At 40.1% G+C, this 19,939-nt stretch overlaps 1 protein-coding gene across 1 annotated transcript in view; it reads right to left on the reverse strand.

Annotated features, from left to right (window-relative positions):
• The window catches only part of LOC150109432 (uncharacterized), a 334,156-nt gene that overhangs the window by 78,249 nt on the left and 235,968 nt on the right, over positions 1 to 19,939 (reverse strand). Inside the window, exon 8 of the mRNA XM_090408164.1 lies at positions 5,557 to 5,664. Coding sequence (XP_090264290.1) covers positions 5,557 to 5,664 — 108 coding nt within the window. The remainder of the gene's footprint in view (positions 1 to 5,556; positions 5,665 to 19,939) is intronic.

Here is a 19,939-nt window from a genome sequence, read left to right on the forward strand (position 1 = left end):
CAATGCATGTGTTATAATAATTACTTTACTTAACATTAAGCAAGTTAATGTTAAGTAAAGTAATTATTCTAACACGTGTTGTGTCTCCATAAATTCTTCACTATGAATGCTGACCACTGTGTAACCTTAAAAAGAAAGAACTAATAATGTCAAGTTCCTCTCTAATATTTTAATTTTAACGATTCTGCCACTGATGCCACTGGTTCACTTCCCTCATTTTTCTCAGAATGCTCATATCCAAGGTCTCTAGTCTTTGATCAAGTGCTTTATTTCTAACAAAAACTTTCAGATCTATAACTTAAAACTGGTTTAAAGACCATCTTCTATACTGCTAGTTTAGTGTTTTGGTTAATTTTTCTCTCTTATTCTATATAAATTTATTCAACTGGCTTATCATATTCAGTTGTCTATTTCCAGATTTAACTTGCAAGCTTCACTAAAAACTGTTCCTAAATAGCTGAAATATTTTACATGTTCTATAGGCTCTCCATTCAGAATGCAGTTGATGTGTTCAGTGTTTTTACCTATTTTCATAGTTTTGTCTTTTTTCATGATAAAATACTGACAATGCAAAACATAGTGCAATTAATGGTCAGGTGGCAAGCACCACTGTTGCCAAACAAGCATGTATGAATAGTGATGAAATAGAGAGAGTGAATAATAGTAACAAAATTATGTAAGATTTGAAAGCTGAGTCACTGAAGATGAGGCAAGAGATGAGATGGATGTGGAGTGAAATGAAGAGAATTGTAGATATGTATAGAAGAGTGAAGATGAAAACAAAGGACGTTGGTATGAAAAAGGTAATGAACCCATGAGTGGCAATGTATGAGGATTAGATTATGAGAGGCGTGATAAATGAGATGTATAAGATTTGTTTCCCTGGAAATAAAATGAATACAGTGACTGAGGCATTGGATATGAGGAGTAAGCAAACAAAAGGGTTAGGATCAAGGAAAATAAAATATTGGATATCAGGAGGTTGTAGAGAAGGATAAAAAAAAGATAATATTGTGATAGGAAAGATAGTCAGTGTGTTGCCCAGGTATGACAGTGGGAGATGAGGCAGAGAGAGAGCAAAGATTGTGAATGATATGTTAGCAGAAATGTGTGAGGAGAAAGGAGTGCAGTTTGTTAATGTTTTTGAAGAATGAGGTTGAAGGATAAATTGAACTGTATAAGAGGGAAGACTGCATTTGAATGGTTTTGGTGTGAGTCATTTGGAGATACTGCTGCTGGAAGGGAGAGTAATGAATGCAGAGAATCAATCTGAGCAAGTAAGAAATAGTGTGAAAGAGTGAGAGAGTAAGGAAGGAGAGATTGAAGTGGTACTTTATGAATGAAGAAGTGGGTAGCATGAGGGTAGAGAATGAGAAAGCAAGTGTGGAAGACAAACCGGGAAACGGGGAGACTCAGGATGGACAGGAGAACACACACTGTGAGAAAGGCTGATGCTCCAAGAGGATGTTAAAGCATGTGTAGACAAAAAGGGAAGAGAATGACCTGGGATCTAGGGAAAGCATTTGGATTTGAAGAAGGTTCTGGGATGAATAAGAAGAAATGGAAATGACTCAAGGAAAGTATGGAGCAGTCACATCTAATAAGTGGTATAAGTGAAACTTATTATAGAATGAGCTATTATGTGTGTATACAAATACTAGAAGTATAAGAAAAACAAGGCAAATGAAATGGTGGCTTGATTCAGTTTGTTCACACAAATAAAGATGAGACCTTTCTTCTCAGAATGACTCTTATTCCTAATCTTTTCTAGAATAATCACATCACTTTTACACCATCTTCATCTTCCAGAAAATGTAGCATTCTTTTATTAAGACATTACTTCTCTTCTATCCTACTGATTACTCTGTAGAAGTCTCAAATCCACTCTACCTTGGAAGATTGCATTCAAATTTTGGGTGGTGCACTTAAGACATCTCTAAAGATTGATGCAGTTCGGAGGAAAATAGTTTGGTTGATTGATGACCCTTCTATCACAGAATCTCTTCAGCCACTGTCTCATTGACAGTTTCCGCATTGTGGCTCGTCTACAGATATTTCCATGGGTAATATGCAGCAGAACTAGCATATGTCCCCCCCCCCCATTTCAGCTGAACCTATAGGAACATGAGTAGCAGCTGCCCAAATCACTCAACCAGTCACTTCTGGTCATCTTTTATCCCATCTAACTCAGTTCTGTGGAAAAGCCTTCTCCCATGAAGTATTCCCAGAGATCACAACTCTATTTACGAGGTGGTATCAAAATGTTTCAAGATTAGCTCTATTTACGAGAAATTACTTTGTTTATCTACGTTTACACATTATCACCTTCAAAATAGTCTCCTTGCATATCAATACAGCACTCCCAACGTTCGTGCCACCTGGAAGTCTTCTTTTTGAAGCATGTTAAGCACCTTCTGCGATTCGTGCTGGATCTCCGCAATGGTGTCAAAACGGTGATCTTTGAGCTGGATCTTCATCTTCAGGAAGAGGGCGAAGTCTGCAGGAGCCAAATCTGATGAGTAGGGTGGGTGCAGAAGTAAGATCATGTTGTTTCTGGGGAGAGTGACAGAGTGCATTGTCATCGTGGAGCATCCAGTTTTTCGCACGCCACAGATCTGGTTGCTTTTACCAAATGTCCTCCCTCAGACGCCTTAAAACCTGGCAGTAGAACTCGCTATTGACGGTCTGGCCCCTGAAGATGAATTCTTGATGCACAATGCCGCGAATGTCGAAAAAGATGATGAGCATGCACTTGGTCGAGCAGCGTACCTGCCTCGCCTTTTTCGGTCATGGAGATGATGGGCTCTTCCACTGTAAAGACTGTTGCTTCGTCTCAGGGTCGTAACTGTACACCCACGTTTCATCACCGGTAATGATCCTCGAAATGAAGGATGGGTTACCCATGGCCGCCGACGGAGTTCTTGGCAGACTTCAATGCGGTATTCCTTCTGCTCCTGGGTCAGCAGCCTAGGGACGAACTTGGCAGCAACACGGAGGCATGTTCAAATCACACGTGAGGATTGCCTGGATTGTTCCACATGACACACCGACAATGGCAGCAATGTTATGGAGTGTTCTCCGAACGATCCTCATGCACAAGAATGGTTTTGACATTTTGGGGGGTTGAGCTCGTTGAAGGTCTTTCTGATCTCTCATTGTCTTCCAGTGATGTTCTTTCGCTCTTGAAGCACACGTGCCACTCAAAACACCTAGAACAACTCATTGCAGCATCGCTGTAAACTTGCCGAATCATGTCAAACGTCTCTGTGGCAGATTTGCCCAGTTTCATGCAGTATTTCACGTTTGTTCATTGTTCTAACTTGCTGTCCATGATGAAATCGCAGATGTGGTAATGCAGGTGGTCAGAATAGCATCAGTTGCACAGCTCCCGATGTACACAAGACAATGTCTTTTGGCACACTGACTTATGAAGGTAGGTGCTCCCTGTGACTGCACGCACAGTCACAGGGAGCACCTAGTCTCGAAACGTTTTGATACCACCTCGTATATGCCTTCTATAGCCTCTTTTTTTTACAAGCAATTCCTGATTTCCCTAGTCATCTATTTTATATTTTATTCAAAATTGCTATATCTTCTTCACTTGAGGTATACAATCTGCCATTTTGTTAACAATTTTTCTTAACTATCTCCCACATACTACTGATCTTTCTTCCTTTAGATTATCTACTGCACTTCTCCAAGCTGGTTTCTAAATCCATTACAGTTTCCACCTTATAATTCTATATAAATTCCCTCTGCCTTAATACTTCTGCAAGCCTATTCATCCTCCAGGTCAGAACTACATGTTTACTCTCACCAAATGGAGGCAAATTTGTCATCTCAGTTACAATCAGATCCTCTGATGCTAACCAAGTCCATAGAATTAGAGGATTTCATGTTATGTATGTGCTGCCTAAAACAGTTGTCCTTTATTCTTTTATCAGCATATGTTTTCTCTACCCAGTTTTTACTGCTATAAGTCCCTCATAATCATCACCTACTTTGCAGTTGCCAAACTAATTTGTGTAAACATTTCCTGCTCATCACCATCTATATTTCCTGGTCTATAGCAGCATGCCATTAAATATCTTTTTCTGTCCACTTCTGCCTCACATCATATACTCTTAAAGTCATTAATGTCATTTCCAAGCTTTAGACTGATTTGAACAAATTGATAACATAGACAAATGACATCTGCTAAATACTTGTTTAGTATAATAACTCATAAATAACTCATAATACAATTTAATGGAATAACTACAGCGCAAAGAGAAATAATAATAATTATTATTATTATTACGTGACACCTCCAGGAAGTCCAAAGACTCATCGAGGGAGGACACTTACTCTACAACTCTGTCTCCACTATAGTATGCCCACGCTTTTGAGATCTCCACTTGGAAACTTGCCAAGAATAGTCGATTCATGCTGAAGGGGAGTAAGAAATGAAGGATGTATGAATTGGTCACCAACATGCGAAATCATGTACTTTATAGGTAAATTTTTCCAACTGTTATACAATCAACATAGTTAACTACAATGATCATAAAACAGACGTTAATTTTCCGACGTGTAATAATAAACAACTCATCCCGCAATACAGATTGATTACCCTATTATCAGAATGGATTCTCCTTTTTATGGCATGCGCAGAAGTGTCGAAGAATCTCTAATCGGTGGGCGAACTATAACTACAACAAACCTCAACTACACCATCGCCATCTACCACCCATCACCAATATTTTCACAGACAATCACAAACATCCATGGCCATGGCGGGATTCGAACCCGCAGCCTTTCGGCTGGAGAGCGGATACGCTAACCACTTGGCCAACCAGGCAGGCGAAATAAATATTATTATTATTATTGTTATGTGAACACCTCGGGAATCCAAGGACTCATCGAGGGAGGACACCTACTCTACGACTCTGTCTCCACCACTCAATCCACCAACTGCAACTAAACCAACGCCATCTACTGCCCACCACCATCACTAGTATCTCCACAGTTTCCACAGACAATCACAAACATCCATGCCCACAATGGGATTCGAACCCACAGACTTTTGGCTGGAGAGCGGATACACTAACCACTTGGCCAACCAGGCCAGTATGGATATAGGACATTACAGACAGAGTATTAATCAATGGGAATTGGTTCGAAGTGGCCAATGAATCCTAAAGATGTGGGATTGTTGTGGACTGTGAGTTGACATTCAGGATTCACATTGCTAAAGTCATTGCATCAAATAATAGCACTGTTAAAGAGAACTTGTAGGAATAAGGAAATTATTCTCCCACTTTACTTTGATAAGACCACACCTGCATATTTGCAGAACCTAGGTAACAGTATGGTACCTAGGTTCTGCAAAATTGTGGCTAGCCACCTGTGCTGTACCTTCCATTAAACTGTTCACATTGTAAAACTTGTTTGAAATTTTGAGGATTTAATATCATTCCAAAATTGTAACATGAGAAATGGAGAATATTAGCATAAATGAAAAATATAAACATGAATATATGGCACAGAATTATTACATAAGTTTTTTTCAATTACTATAAATGTAGTAATTTCAGTTCCTCTTTCAACATCCCATAAACATGAATGACAATCCATGCCTCCAGATACAAGATATCTACTGTCTCCAGAGAAAGCCAGGCATACCTAAACAATAAAATCAGCAATGTAAATATTATATAAAACTCAATAAACAGAGATAAAGCACATTGATTAACAATTGTCATATACCCTCATATATACAAGGGAGGGGGAGGGATCTGGAAATGTCTGATAAACACCTATAACAAAAATGATATTAAAGCAACTGATATAAAAGAAAGACCATATGAGGATATTATTATTATTATTATGCTACACCTCCAGGGAGTCCAAAGACTCATCGAGGGAGGGCACCTGCTCCACAACACTGTCTCCACCATTCCAGCAATGCCATCTACTTCCCACTATCACCACTAGTATTTTCAGAGACAAGCATTCATGCCCACGGTGGGATTCGAACTCACAGCTTTTTGGCTGGAGAGCGGATACACTAACCACTTGGCAACTAGGTCAGTATTTTATATTCTTATAAGATATAAGAACATAGGTTACCTTCATAACTCTGCTACTAGTATGTTCTTTCTTGTGATTATATCAGTTGTTTTACAATGGCGCAGTCGACAGGATAAAATCCACTACAGTAATTAAATTAGATACAAGTGGATTGGAACAGTTTCAAAAATTAAAATCAGGCAATTAAACAAGAAAGTGTATAATTATAATTATAGAGAGTATTTACAAAGTGTAAAGAAAAAAAGTTTTAACCATGAATGTGAATAACACTGTTTCAGGTGTTACTAGTACTGAAAGAATGGGGGATAGAGAATTCTTCAGAACGGTGAATCCTCACCTTTTAATCCTTCAATTCTCTGGTGAAGACAACGACAATGTCTTATCTTTCTTTAGGTTCGTAGAAGAACTAAGGAACATTGGAAGCTGGTTGGATTTTCAACTTCTAGTCATTTTAAGAAACAAACTGATTGGCAAGGCAAAGAACTTTTTATACTCCTCTCCCATACTGAGAGACACTTTTGAGTACAATCAGTTCAAAAATACCTTGATATCTCAGTTTTCTAAGACTAGAAGCATGGGTCCAAACCTATGGAGGCTGCAAAAATGCAAGCAAGAAAATAAAGAGTCTATCACAATAGGCTGCTCACCTTAGCAAATAGCTTGAGTGTGCCAGATGAGGAAAAGAGCCATTTAGATTGGGTGGTCTTTAACCAGTTCAGACTAGGAGTGAGAGAGGAATATAAAGAAACAGCATATAAGAGGAAGATAAGTAATTTAGAAGACTGATATCAGGCATTAAAGGAAAGGGAAGAAAGATTAGGTGATCTACATCCAGTCAAATATGCAACATTACAGAGGTGTCTGAATGCAAGAATGAGACTAAAAAAGAGAAGAATGATAATCATAAAGAAAAGGGAATGAATAAACAGAAGGTAGAAAGAGGGGGAGATAGGATCAAAGAAATAAACAGTGTAGACTACAACAGACTGACAGCCTCTGATCCTGTTAACAGGGAAGAACTACAAGCTTTCATTAAAAATGAGGTAGAAAAGCTACAGCAACCCTTGATGGAGAAGCTTAATTCAATTCTCAATCAATTAGCGGAGCTCAAGGCAAAACCCTCATTGGAGAATTTAGGCTCCGAGCAAACACACAGTGAAAAAGAAAATAGGAGAGAACCACCCCAGTGCTACAGGTGCAACAAATTTGGGCACATTGCCAGAAACTGCTTTTAGAACAGAGGGAACTATGATAGAAATAGAAGATTTGAGGCCAATGTGGTAATGACTCTCCATCATCCTACACAGAGAACTAAGAGATGGCCAGGAAAAATTAATAGTCAGCAGGAAAATTCCATGATGGTAGTAAGGGGGAAAATAAGAGGGGTAAAATGCAGAGTTTTGCTGGACACTGGTTCACAAGTTTCAGTGATAACCGGATCTCTATTCAGGAAGTTGCAATCCCGAGTATCCGAAGGCATCACTAAACTTGAACCACCTGTCATGTTAAAAGGAATAACAGACCCCACTGTCTATGCATCAAAGACACTAAAAGTAAACATGTGGATGCCAGACTTTAAAATGAATGTTTCTCCAGAGCTATTGATTCACCCGGAATCCTCTCATACCACTGCAAAGGTAGTACTTGGGATTGATTTCCTAAAGAAGCACAAGTTCGCATGTGATTTCGCAAAAGAGGAGATCTCTATATCAGGATACAGTCAGGGTGCCCGGATAAGGGGTAGCAAAAGGCATTGCGCTAGCAAAATTAATGATGAGGTCAACACAGAAAACGACCATTCCCAGCAAGAAAAGGGGGGGAGGCTGAAAAAATTAAAAGTTGTCAAATAGATAATGTGAATGATTTGTCTGAAACCCCAGCTATGAGAGATACTGAACGGGTCAAGGGGGGGGGGTGAGATATCACATGTCTCGAGTATCAAGGTGGAGGCAGATAAAAAGGAAGATACAAAGGCCACAGTAAAAAAAATAAGAGGTGTAACAGAAATAAACATTACCGAGATATGCAAAAGCCGAAGCCACCGCCCTGACAATAGCAGATCTGGAAGAAGAAGAAGAACAAGGTATCAGAAAAGAACAAGATATTTGAAGGAAAACAGTAAGTCACAGTATCAGTTGCGAAAAGAGGAGCCCACAGGACAGTATATAGCGTTCCCTGCTGTAAGATAAATGAGAAATCTAAGTGTAGTCCGATCCAGAGAATTTATGACTCATGACACAGAAACACAGTATAAAAAAAATTTTCATCCATTTTCATGGTTTAAAATTATTTCATGAAGGGGTGGGCCTTTGTAAAAATATTTATGTAGCTATAAGAGGTCTAAATATTTTTACATAAAGTTTACCAAGGTCAAGCCCAGTAAGAATTGTGACTTGTAAATAGATGTATGTTATATGTAAATAATCCCAATGGGAATTTGTATATTGCTCTATGCCAAATAAGGGAATATTCTAGAAGGTGTAGTATTAAGGCAATACCTTGCCATTAGTAAACAGTATAATTTTAGAGCTTTGTAAAGACGTCAAACTTTGTGCGTGTTCTACATGGGAAGCTCAAGGTCAGTGCTAGGTGGACCGACAAAAGCTTCAAACGAATGTCCGCTGCCAGAACGAATAGAATTTAGGGAGTGCAGGAGAAAAACAAAGGAAGGGTCAGTCAAAGAAAAGGATCAAGGGATTTCGCCGAAATGTTCGGGGTTCACATATCTCTGCACAAGGATTCGGAAGTGACCGAATAAAAGGCGTAGGCGAAAAGATTGCATCATCGGTTCAAGAAATTTTCGTCAGTGATCCAGAGGTAATGATCAGGAAGTCACCAACAGTTGTCCGGCAGATGTAAGCCATCGAAGACATGACGTCCGGAGAAATCATGCCCGTGATCTAAAAGAAAGATGACGAGGAGCTGATCCGCCAGGCAAAGCTGATAGTTGACAACGAATTAACGAGTCTTCGCTGGGATCCAGAGGTAATGATCAGGAAGTCACCAACAGTTGTCTGGCAGATGTAAGCCATCGAAGACATGACGTCCGGAGAAATCATGCCCGTGATCTAAAAGAAAGATGACGAGGAGCTGATCCGCCAGGCAAAGCTGATAGTTGACAACGAATTAACGAGTCTTCGCTGGGAGCCGTTGTCAGAGGGAAGAAATTGCTCCAATAATTCAGATACTATTCAGATCCTTGCCTTGTAGAATTAACACCCATTCTGTGTCACCTATTCGTGCTGTACTTGTCTGATATATGCCCAATAGCATTGAAGCAAGCTTTATTCAGCATGTCTCTGAAAAGGAAGATAAACATCAGCCATCAAGCTATCATCCCATTGCACTTACTTCAATCCTCTCAAAAATAACGGAGAGATCATTAACTGCCAGCTTCTTCCTATCTGAAAGCTTATTAATTAATTAGTGATCATCAATATGGATTCCACCACTCACATTCCACAGAGATTTCCTAGCCAATCTTACCCACCTTTGGGATGCAAACATGGAAAAGTTTGGAGAAATTCATGTGACTGCTCTTGACAAAGAATTGGTTCATTGCTGGCATATAGGTCTAACCAAGTTACCATCTTATGATTTTCTATATTCTCTCTGAAACTGGGTCACTAGTTTCCTCTTTGGTCATTCCATGTCATGGGGGATGTTTCCTCTCATCAAATTTCTCTGTCAGTGTGTTAGGGCACCCAAAGTTTCACTGATTATGGTACTCTATTCCTCTTCATTATTTGACAAACCTTGTGATGTTCAAACGATCCAAGCCTTAAGATCTTCCATCATCAGTGCCTTAAAACAGTCTCTCACCACTATTCTTCAGTTGGATGAGTATATTCTAGTAAACTTTAATGTTACCAAAATGCAATCCTGCCTTATTTTTCAGAAGAAAAATATTCTGAAATAATCTGATAATATTCCAATCTCTAGTCACAATCAGTTTGTTCCACACATATATATTTTCACATCTAGTCCTTTTTGGCTAGATGTGAAATGCATCATCTCAGCCTCCAAAAACTTAAAGTCCACTTTTGTTTCAATACTACTTTTCTCCTGCACAACTCCTAACATTATAAAATCTCACATCTGCCCAACTTGAGAATACCATTCTCACATTTGGGATGGTGCACCAAGAACTTCCCTAAAGATGCTGATGACAGATGACAAAAATCTGCTTAATCACTACAACCTAAGTTCTTTAAGAAGTGTGTTATCAGATTCCTTCTTTGTCTCAAAATCACTACTCAACATAGTGCTATTGTGTTATGGGTTTTGAAACCTTTTCCGTTCAAGAAAGGGTTTTCTGTGCATCACAGAATAGCAATATCACTGATATTATATTTTTGCATTTATTCCTGTTAAAGACTTCCCTAACAGTTTCCTGGCTTCACGTGATCCATAAAATTAACACAGTACACTAATGCTTCATGAAGAGACAGTTTTCAACAGTTAAACATAGCATCATATTCATGTTAATAGCCCAGGTGTGGTCACAAATACATATACATTTGAGCCCTTTGAACAGACATACAGATGGTGCAGTGAGTCAAATGTTTAGCATTCCAGTGGTTTTAAACCACCCAGAAGATGAAGCAGGGTGAGCACTGAGACAATAGCACCTAGTGGCTGTGACTGGTTATTGTGTCTGATGCATACGTGCAGCATAGTCTGTGGAAGGGTGTTTTTTCATTCGTTTGAGGGATAAAGAAAGTGATAAACAAATGCTACTTGTTTTTCTTGCTTGTGCAGTTTAACATCTGTTAAGGTTGGAAAGTTTTTTAATAGTATAGGGACATTTTTATTCTAGTCTTCAGAAACAACAGACATAGTAAACATTTATCTATTCCTGAATAAAAATGAATACTTCTGTGTATTAAAAGAAGTTGTTGATCTACAACAAAAAACTAGTATATGTGAGATATCTATTAATGATAAGACAGAAGAGCCACTGACACTAAAAAAAAAAAAAAATGAATGTAGGATTCCTGAAAGTGGGGAAAATTCTGATAATGATTGGATATGCTAGCCTGGTTGGCTGAGTGCTAGTGTATCTGCTCTCCAGCCAAAGGGCTGCTGGCTGGAATCCCGCCATGGACATGGATGTTTGCAATCATCTGTAAAAATACTAGTGATGGTTATGAGCAGTAGATGGCACTGGTGTAGATGATGATGGTAGTTACAGTTCGCTGTAGTTGGTGGATGAGGTGTGGTGGAGTGGAGTGGCAGAGATGGAGAGCTGTACTGTAAGGTGCCTTTTCTCGATAAGTCCTTGAACTCCTTGGAGGTGTCCCATAGTAATAATAACAATATTATTATTATTATTATGTATCCTATTATTGTGTAAAATATATACTGAGTTTCAGTGAACAAAAGAAAATTCTTAGAAAACGACGCAAAATATACATAAACCAGAGAACTACACACAACATGCACAACAAATTTTATGAGATGACTTGCTGCTCCATCAAACCACATATATTCCTACCAAGCCTAAATGAATCACCTGATCATCATTATTAGTTCATTGGATTCGCCTCTCCCCATAGTGATTGATTATTGGTTAGTTATTTATACTTTGCAAACAAATCTCTTTCCCTCTCCTCATAATTTTTTTTTTTAATTATGCCATCATAATTATGGCATTTATATGCTGTATACTAATGCCAGGAGTATCCGGAATAAGGGAGAGGAATTGGTGGCGCAGATAGCATCAGCCTGGCCAAAAATTAATGCGATCACTGAGACGTGGTTGACAGAAAGGGATATAAAAAAAGATATAGAAGTCGCTGGGTATAGCATTTTTCGCCAGGATAGGAGGGGAAAGCGTGGTGGTGGTGTGCTGCTTATGATAAGTGATAACCTATGTCCTCTAAGAGTGGAGAATTTGGAAGGAAGTGAGACAAATGACTTTGAGAGCGTATGGTGTGAGGTAGAGGTAGGCAAGACAGGATATTTAGTGGGGTGTTGCTACAGACCCAAGAGCACAGAGGATGGGGACCAGGAGATGTTTAGACAGCTAAGTTTGGCAAGTGCAAGAAGAATGATTGTTATGGGAGTTTCAACTTCAGTAGTATAAATTGGAGAGAGGAAGATGCATGTAACAATAGGGGAATGGAATTTCTAGAATTCTTGAGGGACAAATGTCTTAGGCAACATGTAACAGAGGGAACAAGAGGTTCAAAAATTTTGGATTTGGTTATAGCATCAGAAGAGTGGATAATAACTGAGTTGACGTCTCTCCCACCAGTTGGAGAGAGTGACCATATGGTGTTGATTTGGAAAATGAATAGACATGCAGGAGTATCAAAGAGACGGGAACTTATGTGGAATTATAAGGCAGGTGATTATAATAGTCTTAGACGTCAACTTTGGGAAGTTTCATGGAGGGAGGAATTGGAAGGCCGGGATATCACCAGTGCGTGGGAAATTGTGAAAGAATATTTGTTATCAGCAATGGTAAGTTGTATACCACGAGTGAAGAAGAGGACGCAATTTGGAGTAAAGTGGATGACAAACAATATAAACAGAGATTGCATGTGAAAAAGAGGCTATGGAAGAGATATAAGGAGACAGGTGAAGAGATGCATGAGGAATATAAGACACAGGCCAGAAGAGTGACTAGTGTGGTAAGGAAAACGAAACTGGAATATGAGAGGAGATTGGCCCTAAGATCCAAAGAAAATCCTAGGGAATTTTTTAGCTATGTGGCCAGTAGGAGGAGAAATGACTGTGGAAGAATGATATTGTGGGATAAAAATGGGAATAGAGTGACTGATGCAGAGGACATAGTGGAACTGTTCAATGAACACTTTATTGGAGTATTTCATCCTAGAGGAGTCAGTTTTAATGCTAGAGGGATAGGATTGGTACAAGGTCTGGAGGTACAGGAGGAGAGTGTGTTTCAGATATTGAGTACTCTGGATGTCAGTAAAGCTGTGGGACTGGATGGTATTTCGCCACGAGTTTTGAGAGAATGTACTAGGGAATTGACAATACCTTTAACGTGGCTTTTCAATGAAAGTCTGGCTTTGGCAAAGGTGCCCAGGGAATGGAAGGAAGGTAAGATAGTGCCATTGCATAAGGGTGGTAACAGACTGGAAGTGTCTAATTATAGGCCAGTCTGTGTGTCATCAGTAGTTGTTAAGATCTTGGAGAAAGTAGTGAGGGACCGTGTACAGCATTGGGCAGATGAGGGTGATGTTATCTGTGAGAATCAACATGGATTTGTGAAAGGACGCTCTTGTTTTAGCAATATGCTAGCCTTTTATAATAAAGTTACAAGAGCATTAGATGAGGGAAAGGCATATACTGCAATTTTCTTAGACTTGGCAAAGGCATTTGACAGGGTGCCACATGATAAGCTGATATTTAAGTTGCAGCACATGGGTCTGGATGTCAGATTGGTCAACTGGATTCAGGATTGGCTGTCTGATAGGTATCAGAGAGTTGTGTATGGTGGAGCAATTTCCAGGAGGCAGAGGGTTACAAGTGGGGTCCCACAGGGCTCAGTACTAGGACCTACATTGTTTAACCTTTATATCAATGACATAGCGAGTGGATTGCAGGGGGATATTCAGTTGTTTGTGGATGATGCGAAGCTGGGAAGCATTATTAGTAATAGTGCAGATGTGGTAGCCCTGCAAGAGGATTTAAATATGCTAGATAGATGGGCAAATGAATGGGGGTGTCAGTTTAATGCAGCAAAATGTAAGGTCTTGAGGTTTGAGAAACATCGATGGGATGCTGCATACTCTATGGGAGGAGTTATACTGGAGGAAGTAGGGGAGACAAGAGATCTGGGGTTGATGATTGATAGAAACCTGAAGTTTAGGGGACATATTGCAAAGGTGGTGAAGGTAACACAGAGGATTGCTGCTATTATGAGAAGGACACTGACCTGCAGAGATAAGAGGGTTATCATTCCGTTGTATAAGTCTCTGATCAGACCACACTTGGACTATTGTTCTCAGATTTGGTCCCCAGGATTTGAAGGGGATAAATTAACTGTGGAAAGGATACAAAGACGGATGACAAAGATGGTTTCAGGACTGTACAAGGATAGTTATGAGGATCGGCTGAGAGAATGTGGACTGCAGAGTTTGGTGGATAGAAGAAGGAGAGGTGATATGATTGAGACTTTTAAACTGTTGAGAGGTGGTTACAGGGTTGACACTGGGGAGTTCTTTCGCTTGGTTGATCAGCGGGAAGGAGTGATGACAAGAGGCCATCCCTGGAAGTTATGAAAGGAAACTGTGAGCAAGAGGGTAAGGAGTGGTTTCTTTGGGTGGAGGGTGGTTGAGCCGTGGAATGCATTGCCTGATGGAGTGGTGGGAGCGAGAACGGTCAGTGAGTTTAAAGAGTGGTATGATAAACTTTGTGTTTCTCAGGGGGGGACCTCCCCTCAGTGAGTCTTGACAGACTTTATGTCTTAGAAAGGACCTCCCTCGATGAGTCTTTTGACTCCTTGGAGGCCTGAATAATAATAATAATAATAATAATAATAAATTTACTTATTCATGTCTAGACTTAATAGGATCACATACTATTCGCTCTACCTGACAACTTATAAGACACACATATTACAAATATTAATTATTAATAACTCGTTTGCCATTAATGAAAGTATTTCTACTTTCACTTATTCTGTGCTTTACATTTTCCATTCTCATATGCAAAGGTTGGTCGACTGGTAGAGCCTCTGCTTCTAATGGCTCACGTAAAGAGTTAAGCAAGTTTGAGCGCAGTTAGTAGTTGGAAGAAGGTCAATTGTTCAATGCTGTTGGCACACTCTCCCTCAATGAGTCTTTGGACTTCCGGGAGGTGTCAAATAACAACAATAATAATAAATTATTATTATTATTATGGGTATCTCATGGCGTGTGCGGAGTGACTGATCTTCAGATAGTTGAGGCTGCCAGAAAAGCAAACAACAGGACTACATGGCGAGGCCTGGTGTGGAACATCACCGAGCATCGGAGTGACCATACGGCATCTGTAGACGCCCAGGGAACATAGAGAGATGGGTATCTCCATATGCTCACAGTTTCCTTTCGTAACTTCCAGGGATGGCCTCTTGTCATCACTCCTTCCCGCTGTTCAACCAAACGAAAGAACTCCCCAGTGTCAAACCTATAAAAAACCTCTCAACAGTTTAAAAGTCTCAATCATATCACCCCTCCTTCTTCTATCCACCAAACTCTGCAGTCCACATTCCTTCAGCCGATCCTCATAACTATCCTTGTACAGTCCTGAAACCATCTTTGTCATCGGTCTTTGTATCCTTTCCATAGTTAATTTATCCCCTTCGAATCCTGGAGACCAAATCTGAGTACATTAGTCCAAGTGTGGTCTGATCAGAGACTTATACAACGGAATGATCACCCTCTTATCTCTGCAGGTCAGTGTCCTTCTCATAATTGCAGCAATCCTCTGTGTTACCTTTACCACCTTTGCAATATGTCCCTTAAACTTCAGGTTTCTATCAATCATCAACCCCAGATCTCTTGTCTCCCCTACTTCCTCCAGTATAACTCCTCCCATAGAGTATGCAGCATCCCATCAATGTTTCCCAAACCTCAAGACCTTATGTTTTGCTGCTTTAAACCGGCAACCCCCATTCATTTGCCCATCTATCTAGCTTATTCAAATCCTCTTGCAGGGCTACCACATCTGCACTATTACTAATAATCCTTCTCAGCTTCGCATCTTCCGCAAACAACTGAATATCCCCTTGCAATTCACTGGCAATGTCATTGATATAAAGGTTAGACAATATAGGTCCTAGTACTGAGCCCTGTGGGACCCCCACTTGTAACCCTCTGCTTCCTTGAAACTGCTCCACCATCCACAACTCTCTGATACCTATCAGACAGCCAATCCTGAATCCAGTTGACCAATCTGACATCCAGACCCATGTGCTGCAACTTAAATATCAGCTTATCATGTGGCACCCTGTCAAATGCCTTTGCTAAATCTAAGAAAATTGCAGTATATGCCTTCCCCTCATCTAATGTTCTTGTAACTTTATTATAAAAGGCTAGCATATTGCTAAAACAAGAGCGCCCTTTCACAAATCCATGTTGACTCTCATTAAAACTGACTCCTCTAGAATGAAATACTCCAATAAGGTGTTCATTGAACAATTCCACTATGTCCTCTACATCAGTCACTCTATTCCCATTTTTATTCCACAATATCATTCTTCCACAGTCATTTCTCCTTCTACTGGCCACATATCTAAAAAATTCCCTAGGATTTTCTTTGGATCTTAGGGCTAATCTCCTCTCATATTCCAGTTTCGTCTTCCTTACCATACTAGTCACTCTTCTGGCCTGTGTCCTATACTCTTCATGCATCTTCTCTTCTCCTGTCTCCTTATATCTCTTCCACAACCTCTTTTTCGCATGCAATTCCTGTTTAATATTGTTTGTCATCCACTTTACTCCAAATTGTGTCCTCTTGTTCACTCGTGGTATACAACTTACCATTGCTGCTAACAAATATTCTTTCATAATTTCCCATGCACTAATGATATCCCAGCCTTCCAATTCCTCCCTCCATGAAACTTCCCCAAGTTGATGACTTAGACAATTAGAATCACCTGCCTTATATTATTATTATTATTGTTCCGGGAACTCCAAGGAGTCGACAGACTCAACGAGGGAGGCCCTAACATCATGTCAAGAACAACTATAACTCATTCACGGTCGTAGCACCCACAACAGACTCTGGAAGCTTATTCCACTCATTCACTACTCTCCAAGTAAAAAACCTAGCTCTAACCCACTTGTCAACCACGCTCTTGCCCAGCTTCCATGCATGGCCCCTAGTCCTCCCACCACCAGTCATATTTTCAAAATCATCTTCTGGATCAATCTTATAGAAACCCTTCAGTAATTTGAATGTCTCAATCATATCACCCCTCCTTCGCCTATCGTCCAATCTCTACAACCCACAAATCTTCAACCTATTCTCATAAGGTTCATTCCACAGACCTTCTATCATCTTGGTCATTCGTCTCTAGATCCTCTCCACTTCCCCCCTATCAGAAGAAACCCTGGTGCCCATAACTGGGCACAGTAGTCCAGATGGGGTCTTATCAATGCTCGATACAGAGGAACAACAACTTGTTTGTCTCTGCATGTTAAAGTATTTTTCAGAAGCCAAGTGATTTGATGAGCTGATTTAGTCACTTTTGCAATGTGTCCCCTAAACTTCAATTCCCTATCCACCAACACTCCCAAATCCTTGGCCTCATCAATCTCCAGGAGTATGGTTCCACCAATGCGATATACTGCTGCTATTCTTTTCACCCCAAAGTGCATAACCTTACACTTTGCCACATTAAATTGACATCCATTTTTCCTAGCCCAGTCCTCCAAACTATCCAAATCATCCTGTAAAATTTTGACATCCTGTGCACTCGCAATTGTTCTACCCAACTTTGCATCATCAGCAAACAAGTGAGCACTTCCTCTCAAATCCTTTCCTATATCATTGATGAATAAATTGAAAAAAGCAGTGGTCCAAGAACAGAGCCCTGCGGCACACCACTAGTCACAAGCCGTCTTTTAGACTCCACTCCTGCATAAACCACTCTCTTGTATCTCTCCTTCAACCACCATCCTAATCCATATCACCAACCCTATATCTATCCCCATCTGCTCCAGTTTACTGATTACGGTTCCATGTGATATCCTGTCAAAGGCCTTGGCAAGGTCCAGTAGTATCACTGTAAACCCATTACCCCTATCCAGTTCAGCCATCACTGTGTTATAAAACGCGAGCAAGTTACTGAGGCATGATCTACCCTTCACAAAACCATGTTGTCCCCCATACAATATCCCATTTTCATCTATCCAATCCTGTATTCTTTTCTTGACTAATTTCTCTAAGACCTTGACAATGATTCCTGATATGCTAATCGGTCGGTAATTTACAACAGCAGTCTTGGAACCACCTTTATGCAGTGGAACTATTTTTCCCTCTTTCCACCCCCTCGGGACTAACCCAGACCCAAGGCTCAAATTAAACAAAATGGTCAAGGGTACTGACAATTCTTTAGCTGCTTCTCGCACGACACGAGCTGGTATACCATCCAATCCCACGGATGTATTGACATTGAGGTTATGCAATAGACTACTCACCTCCACTTCATTCACCACAATTCCGGTAGAATCTACTGGTTTATTCGTTTCTGCAATGTCACCACCTGGATGATATATACTTGCAAAGTGCTCACTCAGTAACTCAACTATATCAGCTGATTCAGTTACCTCCCTACCATCGGTATTTTTTAAAATCATTTTGCCATGTACATTTTTCCTTTTACTTGCTACATATCTAAATAACTGTTTAGGATTCTCTTTAGCCTGCATGGCCAATGTTCTTTCGTAATACTTTTTTGCTTTTCTTACCACACTCGTTACCCTTCTGGTCTGCGCTTTATACCGTTCATGTGTCTGCCGGTCACCTTTCTCCTTAAATTCGCTCCATAGTTGTTTCTTTTTTTGCAGTTCAAGCTTAATGGTGTTATTCATCCATTTAACCCCTATTTGATTTATTATTCCGACTCTATGTATACAGTCAGTCATTGCTTCATGCAAACACTTCTTAACTGCCTTCCATGCACTATCAACTTCTAGTCCTTGCAGTTGTACATGCCATGGCACTGAACCAATCAAACTCCTAAGCTTGTCATACTTTACAGCCAGATAATTCCACATGTACCCTGTCTTAATTGAAAATTTCACACCTTTAGCCACCTCCCAAGTCAAGACCCTATGATCACTCTCACCAATTGGTGGCAATGTGGTCATATTTGTTACAGCCAAATCCTCAGATGTAATTACTAGGTCAAGCACTCTCTGACCCCTAGTATTTTCCATTACATGCTGTCACAGATAGTTATCCCTTAATAACCGCATAAAATCCAATTCCTTCCTCCCGTGTGTCCTCTCCTCACTCCAATCAATGCGACCATAGTTGAAATCTCCCATAATAATTACCCTCCTTCCACTCATTTCTTCTATTTGCTTGTGCATACTGTCACCACCATCTTTTCCATCACCTGGTCTATAGCAGCACCCAAATGTATATTTAGTTCTGCTAGCCACAATCTCACACCAAATGGCCTCAAATGTGCTTTTTTCTCTATCCTGCAATTCAACTTTTATTCTCCATGGCTGCTGCTCATCAGCTATCATCAACAATACTCCTCCCCCCATTTTATTCTCCCTGTCATTCCTTAACACAACTATACCCATCACATTCAATCCCACTAGCTATATCATCTGCAGTCAGCCATGATTCACTAATACCAATAACCTGTGGTCTGGAAGAGCCAACCATGGCCAAAAACTCTTCCTTCTTGTTCCTAATACTCCTAGCATTAGTGTACATGAATTTATGACCCAAATTAGCCCCAACCCTACCTTGATGCCTTATATTAACTATCCCACTCTGATTTGTTGTCCTTATTCGCTCGGGCATATTATATTCATTTATACATTCAACTGCCTCCCCAAGGACTGTATATCTACCCCACCCCCTTAATAAATCTAGTTTCCCTGAATTTGCACATTCATTACATTCAGCAACACTTTCTCAAGTCTCCTTACACCGTAACCATTTAAATGTAATCCATCCATCTTATATAGATCCTTTCGCCCATCGAACTCACTCCACACATCCACAAATTCCACACCACTCGTCATACATAACCCACGCATAAAGTCATTCGCAATTATGGCCCTCCTTTTAAACATTACACTGTCATACCGTGGCAAAAGACTAATCATTCTAACTCTCTCACTCTTTTCTTTTGCTACCTCAAACAATTCATTCAGGTCTTCTA

Source organism: Typopeltis vanoorti, chromosome 2 (assembly GCF_054136105.1).
Source record: "Typopeltis vanoorti isolate ZY-2024b chromosome 2, IOZ_Tvanoo_1.0, whole genome shotgun sequence".
NCBI classification, from domain to species: Eukaryota; Metazoa; Arthropoda; class Arachnida; order Uropygi; family Thelyphonidae; genus Typopeltis; species Typopeltis vanoorti.